This window comes from Euwallacea similis, chromosome 3 (assembly GCF_039881205.1).
Source record: "Euwallacea similis isolate ESF13 chromosome 3, ESF131.1, whole genome shotgun sequence".
NCBI classification, from domain to species: Eukaryota; Metazoa; Arthropoda; class Insecta; order Coleoptera; family Curculionidae; genus Euwallacea; species Euwallacea similis.
Window position 1 is genome coordinate 3,782,010 of NC_089611.1, and position 14,136 is coordinate 3,796,145.

Here is a 14,136-nt window from a genome sequence, read left to right on the forward strand (position 1 = left end):
CTGTTTAGCATTATCAATCAGCTTTCCATTGGCCACAAATTCGTTGTTTAGAGCTTTCGCTTTTTGCAACTGATCGGCCACAGTTTTAGGGTCTCCTCCGATGGGTTCGTTGAGCAATTTAGTGGCTCTAGGTTCAGCATCTTTGAGCCAAGCTCTGGCCTTATCCAAAGCGTCTGAATACTCGCGTCTGCGACCGCCAACTCCCGATAATCTATCGGATAAATTATTGGCACGATGCAGTAAGTCTCTGTATTGTTGAGTAACCAAAGAAACTTCTCTTCTGACTGGGGAATCTTGAGAAGAAATTGGTTCGATATGTGGAAGACGAGATGGGAGGGATGTTCTGAAATCGTTGAGGATTCCAAGATATTCCTGAAATGGCTCACAATATTAATTTCTGCAGAAAACTTCTAAAGGTTGAAGTCATACTTTGCCCTCATCGACGAATTTTTGTGCAGACATGGTAATAAAACGCAAATCGGCCTGATGAGCGATGACATCGCTGACGAACTCACGGGTGCTGTCGGCACTGGAATCTAGCCGCTGCAAATCGCTGAGGGCTCGCTCTTTGTCTTCGAGGATTCTCCGGGCTTTGTCCAACCAAGACGAGAAAATATTCAATTCGCTCTTTAATTTGGCCAGTTCATCTCTAGCAGCCATTTGACGTCTGAGCAGTTTATCAGTTTTATCTACTGCTTTATCATAGCGCATTTTCAATGTTCGTGAATTCTTTTCCAGGGTTGACATTTCACTCTTAGATAGAACGTCTCCTGGAATGAAAGAAATAGGACATGAGTAGATGGACTTGAGTGAAAATTCTGAATGACAAAGGGAATAGAAAAAAGGTATCCTTGCGGAAATTTGATGAGGAAGATATGACCAATATAAGAAGTGAATTTAAGAATAATGAGCTTAGGATTTAAACTAATATGAAGAAAAACAGCAGATAAAAGCGTGGCGACACTCAAAATTTGTGAGGAAGAAGAGATAAATACAAAAGAGGGAAAATTAGGTGTTTTCTTGGAGACATAGTAAAGAAGTTATATACATTACTAATTCTTAATCGAAACAATAAAAATTTCTGCGCAAACTTACCGGCGGTAAGCACGAGCTGCCGCACTTGATCACCACAATGTGACACCTGACCAGAATGCTGATCCAAATCGTCCTTGATCTGTTTCATAATGTTAATTTGGTTGCGCAGCTCCTCCTCAACTTCATGTATAACATCCTGCGCTGCAATCCTGTCTTCAACCTCGGAAATCCAGTGCAAAAGCTTGGACAAGCTTTCGTCGCAAAGCTTATATTTCTCTTCAACGGCTTGCTGCAAATCATTATAATTAATTATTTAGTGATAATGATTAAACATAAATCAGCGAAACAAGACAGAAGCCTTGGATCAAGTCAACTGGTCATAAATCTAACTCATGCATTCTGAAGCAAGCACACATAGATATGATCTCTTACATGTTAGTGAACAAGAAAAAAAAAACAATGTCATGTTACCTATGAGTGAAAAAACCTGCGAATTCGTAAAAAAAATCATTAATTAAACGATAACAATAATATCAAATAATGTTTTACTTATACAATATCTTGGTTAAATTGAGTTAAGAAAAATCTAACTACAAATTTAAGTAATTATTAGACAGTTAAATCCCGTCCCAAAAAATATTTTACTGGGATTAAATCAGTGCAAAAAAGGTACTTAAAATAAAACCTAAATACAGCATTAATCGGTACAAAAACTGTTAAACGAGCCATGACGATGGAGTGCTCAATGTAACTAAACTGAAAGCACGTAATGTATGATGGATTAAGCCAATCGACGTTACATGGAGTGCAATGGGGGCCGTCAAAATGCCATTTCGAATGCACAAAGTCGAATACAGGCAGGCACATAAAAATGATAAGCTCTCGCGGGCCTTCAAACTGCAACAAATCGGGACATGTAAGTTGATTTACAAAGCTTTCCTTCGAATTAAATGAATGAATGAATTTAGTTGTATCAGTACATGCAGTAAAGCCAAATTAAGAACCCTTGAAGATACTCCCCCCTGAAAGTACTCACCCTCTGTTCGGCTGGAAGGATCAAGCCTTTTTCCAAGGCTTTGGCAAAATCATATTCTTTCTTTTCGACGTTATCGTGCAACCTGCCTGCTTGCGCATCAACCACGCTAATTTCAATACCATGCAACAAAGGTACTATGGCACCACTCTCGAGGTCTTTGACCACAGTGGTACTGGGCTCTACCAAGTTGCCTTCAATGGCTTCAGCAAGAGTAAGCTTCCTTCTATCAATTATGTTAGTTACAACGAAAGGATCGGTGAAACACCCTGTTGTGGGGTTGTAAATTCCGTAAGTTATAGTCTCGATAAGGGTGAAACCCGTGTTGGGGGTGATCAAGAGGCCAGAATCTAATGCGTGAACCAAAGAGTAGAGCTTTGACGTGGCCGTGTCTAGGACGTTGCCCTTTTCGGCTTCTATAAGGCCCTTCCTGAAGCCTTCGGGAAGCTTTATCAGTTTCTTTTTATTCGAGTCTTTAATGAGAACGCTGTCGGGGTCAATAAAACCAAGAGCGATTGAGTCTTTAAGGGTCAGCTCTTCTTCTAACTGAGGAACTATAAATTTACCTGTTTCAATGTTCAATAAGCCACTTTCAATAGCTTGCCTGAAGGACAAGGGCTCTTTCAAATAAACTACTAAACTCTGATCATAAGTTACAATCAAAGACTTAACTTTTCCAACTTGCACATCAAAAATCACGGTTTTGGTTAAAACTAACTGTCCGTCTTTCACAGCTTCATTTACGGTCTTGAACTTACCATTTTGCAGATCTCTAATCACAGCTAAATCAGGGTTAAGCAACTCGAATTTAATGGCGTCTTGTAAAGTACACTCACGTAATTGTCTGCTAGCACTATCACGCACTGATTGTTCAACAAATTCCTCTTCTAGAGGTTTAGAGAGGGTCACCAGAAGACCCTTTTTAAATGCTTCTTCAAAGTTGAAAATTTTCCTTGAAGTGGGATCATAAACGCGGCCTTTGTCCACATCAATATTGCCCTGTTGAATAGCCTGAAGTAAAGGCTTTGCAATATCACTAAGAGGGTCCTTGTAAGCTGTAGTTTGGGGGTCTATAAATTTAATTGTGAGGGCTTGTTTGAGGTCGTAGAATTCGTTATTTACTGGATCTACTAATTTGCCAGACTCAGGGCGGTATAAGGAATTGAGAATAGCTTCTTCTAGGGTTAAAGGAGTGCACGCAGTTACAATTAAACCCTTATTTCTCGCCTCAACCAAGTCAATGGTTTTGTTATGAGGAAACACGTATTTGCCCAAATTATCGTCAATCAGTTTGTTTTCTAGAGCAGCCGGAAGCTGCATATACTTATTGAGTTTGCTATTTTTAACTAATGAAGCTATCGGGTTTATTAACTCATTCTCGACGGCCTCTTTTAGATTGTATTTTCTCCCTGTTGCAGGATGCACAAATACCCCTTCATCCACAACAAAGAGCCCCATATCTAAGGCCTCAGCGAGGCCAAAGTTGGCAGACTCAATATCAACAATCAACCCTCTATTCAAAGCCTCAGTGAGCTTAATCAATTCACCATTCTCTTTAAAAGTTCCACTGCGTTTGTCTATAATCGCTAATCGGCACGTTTCAGCTAGATCATACAACTTTCCTTGTTTTCGATCAAAATAACAAGGCAAGTGAGGATTGATATTGAAATTTCTAATAGCCTCGTGCAGAGTCACTTTCCGGTCTGTGGAGTGATCCAATACTTTTCCAGTATTTTCGTCATATAAACCTTGATGAATGGCTCGTTGCAGAGAAATTGCCGCTTTGTTATCAACCAAAATTCCCAAATCAAAAGCCCTTTGCAGGGATACTTCGCAGCTCTCCCCTTTAGAGAAATCTCGCACTTTTCCAGTATTTCCATCTACGTAATTGTTGTGAATTGCATCTATCAAAGAAATCTTTCTCCAAATTCCAACTCTCGTGTCTTTAACACTCACAGATTCTGCGTCAATAAGGCTAATTTCTATAGCCTCAATTAGTGTTAGATATTCTCCAGTTTGAGGGTCTAAAAACAACTGAGACTCCTCATCGTAAATGCCTTTGGCAATGGCCTCACTTAGCGCAATTGGAGGCCTCACTTCTACTAACAGCCCTCTTTCGAATGCCTCATTAAAGTCTAGAGGCTCATTATAGCGAACCACCACTCCCTCGCTAGTATCAATCAAACCTTCACTAACTGCTTGGTCGAAAGTGACAATCTCCTCATCAATCGTCACTAGAGTCCCTGAAGTATCGACATAACCCCTGTTAATAGCACTAGAAGCTTTGAGTCTCTCTTTGTTTTTAGGGTTAATAAATTTGCCAGTGCTAGGATCATAAAAGCCTTTGAAGACCGCTTCCGGAAGAGTAATTTGAGTTTTGTAGGGCACTATGAGTCCTCGTTCTTGTGCTTCAATTAAGTTTATTTCGCTGTTAGTAATAGGGTCATATGCTTGTCCTTTAATTGGATCTATTAGCTTCGTTTGGATGGCTTCGTTAAGAGTGATTATATCCCCTGATTTAGGATCTTTAACTGTGAGTACGCTAGGATTAATAATCCCCCCTTCAATAGCTTGGCTAATAGTCACTGTAGAGTTATTAAAAATTATTAATCCAGAGTTTGTATCATAAACATTCTGAGCTAAAGTTTCTTGAAGAGACCATGGCAATACCGTACTGAGAATGTAACCTTTGAGATAAGCTTGGTCTAAAGTCAATGGAGGGCTTGTAAGAAGACCCTTTTCTGCATCGATTAAACGGTTTTCAATTGCTTCATGTACCTCCACAATCCTTCCTCGCCTATCATCTTTGATTCGAGTGGTAGCGGGGTCCACTAACTTAAATTCTATAGCTTTGGCTAAGGTAATTTCATCCCCAGTTATGGGGTTCAAAATCCGGCCCGTGTGAGGTGAATAATAATTAGCCAATATTACTTGCAGCAAGTTAAACACCACAGGTTTAGTACGGATCAATTGCAGCTGCAGAGCTTTATCTAAAGATGCTAATTGGCCAGTTTTGGTATCTACGACTTTACCTTCATTTATCAATTTCTTACCAACTGCCTCCTCAAGGATCACAAAATTGTCCTCTTTGGTGTCTTTAATTTCGCTGATCTTATCGTCTATAATTTGTCTTGAAATAGCGTCATTTACTGTGAGGAGTTGCTTTGTTAAAGGGTCTTTTATCTTTGCAGATTCAGTATCATACATTCCTTTATTAATCACTGCTTGAAGGGATATTGGACGAGGAATTGCTAAGACCCACCCTTGCAAAAAGGCTTCAGAAAATTTCATGGTTTTTTGAGTTGCGGTGTTCACGATAAGTCCTCTTTGAGGATCAACAATTTGCTTATCAACGGCCTCATAGTAGGGCACCAGTTGCATGTTTTTGGGATCCTTTATGGTGACAGATTTAGGGTCCACTTCATTTAATGTTAAAGCTCTAATAAGGGGTATGTTTTCTTTGTCTGTAACAACTTCTACTTTAACGGGATCAAATTTGTCAGTAGCAGCAATTTCTTGAAGAGTTAAAGGCTTATGTTTCTCTTTGGGTTTATCGTCAACATGAATAATCCAACGCAGCTTTACAGCCTCAAAAAATGGTACTTTCTTACCAGTTTTAGGGTCCACCATGAATCCGGTTTGTCTGTCCACCAAAGGTTTTTCAAAGGCTTCATGTAAAGTCACGTAAGTGAAAGGTTTTTTTGTAAGATCTTTGACGAGGACAGTGTCGGGATCGATAACTCCAAGTTCATATACTAAATCTTCAAATGTTATGTGAACTCCAGATTGTGGATCCATGAACAATCTCCTTCTCAAGTCGTAGTATCCTAATTCTGCTAGCTGCTGAGCTGTCATATGCTTCGAAATTGTAATAACTGCAGATTTGTGAACATCAGCAAGGATCACTTTCTGATTGCTGATTACTTGCACTTCATCTAAGAGGTTAATTTTGCCTTGATCCAACCCATCTTGGATGGTATATGGAAGCTCGCTGTTATTGTAAAGAATGCGGCAGATTTTAGGTTCAATAGCATTTTGAGAAATTGCATCTCCAATTGGCAATATTTGCACAATAGTGGGGCTGGAAAAAGTCTCCTCTTTTTTAATTATTTGAACAGTAGATGTCTGCTGCTCAGGGCTCATGGAAATTTCTACAGTCAAAGGCTTCAATTTTTCAATAACGACTTTATGCTTTTCTTGTTTCTTTTTGTCTGCATACTCTTTCACTGCATTTACAGCCAAGACTCCAGCAGCTATGGGAGCCACAACGGGAGCAGCTAAACCTCCCAGCACTGCAATTAGCCCTTTTTTGGCAGCCTCTTTGAAATCGATACTTTTCCCTGTGGTTTCATCCTTAATTTTCCCAGTGCTACTGTCTATTAGCCCTTTTTCAACTGCTTGTTCTACTGTTATGGCTTTTTGAGCAGTCACATCATAGATCATTGAATTGGGGTCAATAATTTCCTTCTCTAAAGCTTCTTTAAAAGTAATCTCGTTCCGATTATGTACATCGATGAATTTCTCAGTTTTTTCATCATAAATCGACTCAAAGGCTTCAGAAATGTTAAGCTCAGTTGATTTGCTGCTGGTTTCAGTAGTTACTGTTTCAATTGAAGTTTGTGGAGTGGCCAGGATTTTGCCCTCGATTATTGCTTGTTGAATCGAGATTGATTCACCTGATTTCGGGTCTGTAAATGTTCCAGAATTCATGTCAACTAAACCTTTGTTAAGAGCCTCTGCAAACGACATGTGAATATCTTTAATTACAGTCTTAGTTTTCTTTTCCTTGCCTTCCCGAACTATGCCCTGCATCTTTGCTTCTTCCATAGGGATAATTTGCCCGGTCTCAATATTCTGCACCTCACCACTGCTCAATAAGGAATACCCAGATAAAAGTTCTATAGTTTTTGTTGTTACTGTATGAACTGTGTTCACAGTTTCAGTGACTGCAGTCACAGGAGCACTGCTGCTAAAAGATATAACAGAGGTGGGTTGTTTGACTATTAGCAATCCCTTTTCTACTGCTTCAGATATTGGGTATAATTCTCCGGATTTGGGGTCTTTGTAAGTTCCAGATTCAGTGTCAATGAGCTTTGATTCCAAGGCGTCTTCAACTCTAACCGCCTCTGGGGCTATAGGAAAAGGTAGTGACATTATAAAATTGTCTTTTATGGCTTCGCTGATGGGTATTGTTTCTTTGGTGATGGGGTGCACAATTTCTTTGGTGGTAGAGTCTACTAGACCACGTTTAATTGCTATTGGAAGAGTCATTCCTGCCGGGGGCAAAGTTAGTGGTCCTACAGGAGAAATCTCATCAAATACTTGTTCTTTGACGGCTTGCTCCAAATTCTTAGCTCCACTATTAGTTTCAACTAACGATTTCTCATCATCAACAATCCCACTTTCTAAAGCTGCTTCTAAGGTAACTTTATCGCCAGATTTTTCCACTAAAGTACTTAAAGGATCTACAATATCACAGACAATGGCTTCGCTAATACTTAAATGAGCCCCAGTTTCCGGATGGACCACTTTCTGGGTGATCGGATCCAGGAGACCCTGCTTTATCACTTCTGGAATGGACAAACTTCGATTCAAAGGCACTAAAATTTCATTGAAACCATCTGGGTCTAAAATCCCTCTTGAAATAGCTTCATTGATGGTCAGGTGATCTCCTCGCTGAGGATCTACGATTACCCCTTTACCTCCTTCTAATTTGTTGCTTTCTATGGCTTCTTGAAGGGTCAATTTCTCTCCTTCCTCGCTGATAAAGTTGGATTTGTCTGCTAATAATGAGGCAGCGTCAGATTCTATTAGGCCAGTATTGGCTGCGTCTTCAGGTTTCACGATTTTTCTTCTGAGTTTTTGAAGGACCACTTTCTTAGCTTCTCTATCAGGGCTTAATGATTGGGCTCTTCCGATTTTTACTCTATAAGTTGGTTCTGTGGTTATTCGAGCTCTTGTTTTTTGACCTTCAGAAGGGCCTTCATTTTCGTCTAAACTGATGGCTGCAGTGCCCATTAATTTGATTTTGGTTTGGGATAAATGGGGTTTCCCAGTTTGAACTTCTTCTAGTTGTTGGGGTGTGATTAGGCCCTGCTGTAAGGCTTCATGGCTGGTGAAGCTTTTACAAGTTTTCGGATCTATTATTTTAACATCTTTGGATATTTGTAAATCGAGTTGTTCAGGAGTTACTAGGCCAAGTTTCAAGGCTTCCTCACTGGTGTAAGTTTGCCCAGTTTTCGGGTCCGTAATCTTCAGTATTGTTTGAGTAATAGTTTTCACAAATTTGCTTGGAGATTCCTCTAATTCTGACTGTAGTTTCTCATATGTAGCCAAATCAATTAAACCCTCTTTCAATGCTTCTTCTGCAGATATCTTTTCTCCAGTTTTCGGGTTTGTTATTGTGATTGTAGAGATTTGCAGTTCCTTACTTATATTTTGTTGTTTTTCAAATTCTTCCAACTGTTGGGAAGTTACAAGCCCACGCTTCAGAGCTTCCTCACCAGTGTAACTTTCTCCTGTTTTCGGATCTGTAATCTTCAATACTGTCTTAGTGATGGTTTTTACAAAATTACCTGGAGTTTCCTCTAACTCAGCTTTTAATTTCTCGTAGGTGGCCAAGTCAATCAAACCCTCTTTCAAGGCCTCCTCTGCAGGTACTTTCTCTCCAGTCTTTGGGTTTGTTATAAACAAATTTGTAATGGTCCGAAGAGCTGCAACTGGAGCCCCCACAACGGTCAAAATCCCCATTTTAGCCGCGTCTTTAAGGGTTATTTTTTGTCCTGATTTGTCCGTTATTTCTCCTTTTTGAGGATCTATGATGTTTCTGCGAATAGCTTCTTTAAGATCCAAAGACCTCCCCGTGTAGGGATCAGTGATTTTGATTGAATCGCTTGGTATTTGGTTTCTATGAATTGCCTCTGCGAGACTGGAAGTCTTATTTTTATCAGAGAAAGTTAAAGAATTTGAAGATTGATCATAAATTACTCCCGGCTGTATTTGAATAAAATTTTTGTTTCCAGTTTCGATTACTGAATCCACCTCCATGGAGTCATCTTCAAACAAAATAAATCCCTGATTAATGGCCTCTTGAATTGTAAGTTTTTGGTTGTTTACAACATAATGTCCAGTGCTGTCCAAAATTTTCTTTTCTAAAGCTTTAGAAATGCTCAACTTTCTCTTGGTGACAGGATCAACGATCACTGCAGAGTCTGAGCTAATGAGTTTAAGACTTACGCACTCCTCAAAACTTGCTAAACGATCAGTTCCAGGAATGGTAAATAATCCAGTGACGGGGTCAAAATGCTTCTGTGCAATTGCATCTGCCAGATTCCAGCCTTCATTGGGTAGCTCTTTAATTTTACTCTTTTCGGAATGAACAATGGGTGTTTCTTTCTTACTCACTATTGTTATCACAGTCGAACTTGGCTGCCTTGGAGAAATCACCTTCTCTGAACTCTCCACATCAGGGGCTAACCGTCCCTCACTAATAGCCTGCACAATTGGAATGATTCGGTGCGTTATTGGATCTTTAAAAGTCTGTTGTTCGTTGTCAATTAAACCTAGCCTTAAGGCTTCAGTGTAAGTTATAATTTCCTGTTTCACGTCTTTGGTGGTAACAGCAACGTATCTTTGCACTAGAGTGCGAGTTAATCTAGTAGACACATTGAGGTTTAATAAGCTGTTCAAAGTAGCTGCTCCTTCTGGGGTAATAAAATGCTGATCAATTGCATCTTTCAGGTAAATGACTTTGCCGCTTTTAGGGTCTATTAAATTCCCGGTTTTAGGGTCTATTAACCCTTTAAAAACTGCCTCCAAAACATTCAATTCCTTCTGGTTCTCGTAGATTCCTACTCCTCGAGAAAGCATTTCGTACACTTCGAGTTTCACCTCGCCAGATTGGACCCCTTCATCAAACCTAATCAATTTTCCACTCTTTTTATCCACTAACAAGCTGCCGTTCTGTTTTTTGCTAATAAATCCCTTGGCTATAGCTGCGTTGAAGCTGATTTGATCTGATTTATCCGGGGGTTGAAATCCGTCCACGTCGAAAATCGACTTTTTCACTACCGAAATTATGAAGCCCCTACCTACAGCCTCTTGTATCGACATTATTTCCCCGGTAACCGAATTCCTAAATTTGCTATCAGGTAATATAATTCCTTCTCTTAAAGCATCGTTTAAAGTAATTAATTCATTGGTGCGGAAATCTAGGATACATTTGATTTGATCGATGTCTAAAACTCCGCGATTAGCCGCTTCTAGAAGGGTGAGTTTGGAGTGGTGAAGGGGAGACAGAATTTTTCCATCCAAGTCCATCAAATTGTCGTCAACGATTTCTTTAAGGGTTTTGGGTTTGACCACGAATTGCCGCCTTTTAGCCTCGAGGAAGGTAATTTTTTCATGCCCTAACACATACTTACCCAATTTAGCATTAATAATACCTTTGTCTATTGCCTGAATAACCGTGATTTTTGTGTCTAGTTTAGGATCTGCGATTTCGCGCACATCACCATCTACGATATTACATTTTGTAGCTGCATCAATTTGATATTTATTCCCGGTGTTTCTATCAATAATCCAACCAGTAACATCGTCAATCAGCCCTTGATTGATGACGTCGCTTAAAGCCAAAGCTTCCGTTTGCAACTTAACTTCCGTGTGCTGCAGGAGGTAACCTCTTTTATATGCCTCTTTGATGTCTATAGTTTTCCCGGAGTCTAGTTTGTACGTCCCAGAAGAGACATCGACCTTTCCATCATCAATGGCTTGATTAATTGTCGTGGAATGTATTACCTTCAACCGTTTCTCTGAAGGATCAACGAAGCCTTGTTCGGCTTCCAAAATATCTTTCTGAATCGCTTCCAATAAAGTCAATTCCCTCCCGTCTTCCTTAATCCCGCAAGGGCTCTGCAACTTCTCCGCTACTTTTCCATCAATCAACCCTCGTTTTTTAGCATCTTCTATGGTAATCTGAGTACCATCTGGTGAGGCGATTATCATGCCACTACGGACATCCAAAATTCTCTCCAGAATTGCATCTCGCACAGTCATCTGCTCTCCAGTGTAGGGATTGATAATCCCGGCAATGTCAGTGATACTTTCAGTGCCGATACCTTCGTGCACCTTGTGTACCCTCTTCAAGGATTTAATTTCAGTAAATTGCATGGAGGTGCCCCAGTTTTGAGACCCCTCCTGTATAATTTGCGTACGTGTTGTGTGCTTATCAGGCGGTCGGCCGTTAGCTATCCGATCCGGTTCGTCCGTGTATCGGGTCTGTTTGTCCGATATTTTGATATTAGTCGTTCCATTTTCGGTGCGCGTTGTTTTTATGTACCTAAGAATTGTTTATTAGTAGTCGTTAATAATCATTATTGGGGAATTACTGTTTCTGGTAGTGGGTGGTTGTAGTGAAGGTGGACGTTTGCTCGCTGGCGCTACTCATGTGGAACTCGGTTCGGAATGTGCGGAATGGCTGAGGTTGCATTTGCTCGACCAATCTCTGCAATGATGGAAAAATATAACTTATAGTTGAATCAGGGATTCCAATGATGTATTAAAAGAGAAAGAGGGAGTTTAGTTAGATGGTAAATCAACAATAATAAATCACTAACACGAAATCCCTTTATCTAGACACTTCTGTAAAGTATGTTTGAACTGCAGGATAAAGTCGAGGAATCGTGAAGGTGCAAGGGAAGTTTTAATATTATTTCACTATTAATCAGTAAACATGTTTACTGTATCTGGAATATTCCTGATATAAGTAAAACCTTGCAGGTAAATGTAAAATAATAAAGGTGTAAGTATCAATATTTATATAGGTGATTAAAACATAGAGAATATGTAAAATTTGCATGCATTAATAAAAATGCAGCTTTGTTTAGGCTTTTGACCTCGCCACTTGATGCTACAGCACATAAACAATTAGAAATTTTAATGTAACTTTAAGGCAACAAAATTCGCTTTTCGAACACAAATTCGAAGAACAATAATTTTGAAAAATACATATTTTTTTCATATTGCTCATGGATTCAAAAACTTTCCATTGAATCAAAGTGGAGCAGCCAGACAGTTTCCTTGACCTACACCAAGGAGGGTGGGAGACCCATGTATTGATTAGATTCCGGAGAGCCCGCAAACTTCATGGCAGCATGGATATATAGAGGTAAACGTCCCTCTAAGCCTCAAAAATCAAAATTTTCAACACGAATATCATCTTAAAGGCAGAAAAGAGGTCAATATCAAAGTCTGACAGAATGCCTATAATTATGTATGTCGAGTTCAAGTTGGTTCGGTTTTATTTATAAGGAAAAATTATTTATGTATATTTGTTAAGGAGATAAATTCAAGGTGAATTTAAAAAAATATCTAGTTGTGTGTTTTCCTTCCCACACCTAAAATGAATGACATTATATTACAAATGTGCCTCCCACACTCATGAGGAATAGCTCTTTGATATTTTAGTGGGTTTCTGGTTGATAAGCGATTTGTAAATAATATTATTTAAACGTGCTTAATTAATAATCGTCAGCGCAAAATTCCTTGAATCTCCGAATTTAAAAGTAAATGAAATCTCCCTGTATTGACTTTTAATTCTTATCTGTTATAGCTGATAAGGAATTATATAGTTTTGGATGTCAATCTGCATAGCACTTACTGTAGTGGTAAATAAGGGAATTTTGACATAAATTCTATTTTTAAACTTTCCAGCGTTTTGAAAGAATTGAGAGTTTGAACCAATCAGTGATCTTGATGACATATCGGCTGGATACAAACAAAAATAAACGATCTCCTGGCGATTATCCAGATTTTTAATCCGCACTGCTGCGAAACCAAAGGTCGAGGCCCTCTAGAGAAGCTTGATTCCAGACAGAAAACAGATCAATTTCCTTATCACATTTTTAACAGGCACCAAGTAATTAAAAAAAAATGCTTACCCAAGGAATTCCGGAAAGCTCATAACGAAAATCATACTCCTTACTCATCTTGACAGAATCACTAAAATTTTTCAAAAATCACAAGGCACAACCTAATTGCTCCTCACTTTAACGCGCCGAACATATGTTTTTCGGCCACATTCACCCGTCAATCTTGCGACATATATCGCCGGCAATTCACCACTTGTGCGACAATCATTCCCGGGCGTATCGCGTGAAACTGACGACTTCGCCGGCCAAGATAACAATTCATTCACGATCGACCGGCGAATGAAGCGGCCGCATGCGAACTGGTCTGGTGCTTATATTTATTTTTAGCGTTGATCGCATTCGAGTTGTCGAATTAATTACAGAAAACAATTAGCACATGGACGCGCTTATCTTTAAGTGGCTCAAAACGACAGTTTTATTTTTCGGTTGTGAAAATAAATATTACCTATGTGTCTGGCTGTGCATGTTTGTTGCGGGGGTTATGGTAGGAAAAATAATCAATGCCTTATTGGCATGAAAAAAATATCAGAAAGGAAGGCAGGTTTTTGGGTTAACTGAGACATTTGGCGGAATTTGCGTGGAAATCCGGTTGCCACTGCGTCCGTGGCCAAATTCTTAATACAAGCATTAGAACTAGAAAAAATTTGAAATTACATGAAAAAATGTAATAAACATCCCAAACAAAGCAAATGAATGACCATTAAAAAATAATTTTATTATTACAACTTTAGTGTTGGCGACCTAGAATTAAATGAATACAAAACTCTCCCGTAAACGGGAAGCACAAAACCGCAATTCTGAAAGCGTCCCATAGAGAACTTAAATCATTACTGATTTAGGGGGTTTGCGTATATTATTATTCCAAATCCCAAGAATCTCCAGATAAACTTGTGGAGAAAGTTTGCTTTTATAACATATGACGAGAAAGTTCAAAAGAATCATCTAAAATCAGCATAAATGGTGAGATTGTGAGGAGAAAATGTGGTATAAATTGAAGACGCATTCTGGGTTTGAAAAGAAGATCACTCATATGAGATATTAAAATGACCTAGAGGTAGGGTTATTTATTCTTTCTGCACACATCGTCAAAATAAAGCACTGGTGATTTTGAGATCATTCCCTCGAAATTCAGATATAATT

At 39.2% G+C, this 14,136-nt stretch overlaps 1 protein-coding gene across 44 annotated transcripts in view; it reads right to left on the minus strand.

Moving 5' to 3' along the window:
- Positions 1–14,136, minus strand: part of shot (dystonin-like protein short stop) — a 95,126-nt gene that overhangs the window by 24,315 nt on the left and 56,675 nt on the right. For 32 of the 44 annotated variants that reach the window (XR_010753155.1, XM_066406738.1, XM_066406732.1 and 29 more), the window contains 5 exons: positions 11,455–11,570; positions 2,072–11,405; positions 1,096–1,324; positions 430–770; positions 1–372 (listed from right to left, as the gene is read on the minus strand). Coding sequence is in view for 43 of the 44 variants with exons in the window: in XM_066406738.1 (XP_066262835.1) it covers positions 1–372; positions 430–770; positions 1,096–1,324; positions 2,072–11,405; positions 11,455–11,570 (10,392 nt within the window). In the remaining variant the exon portion in view is untranslated. Of the gene's footprint in view, positions 373–429; positions 771–1,095; positions 1,325–1,352; positions 1,933–2,071; positions 11,406–11,454; positions 11,571–13,005; positions 13,194–14,136 lie in introns of those variants that run through there. The other 12 variants (XM_066406763.1, XM_066406759.1, XM_066406761.1 and 9 more) reach the window with 4 other exon arrangements.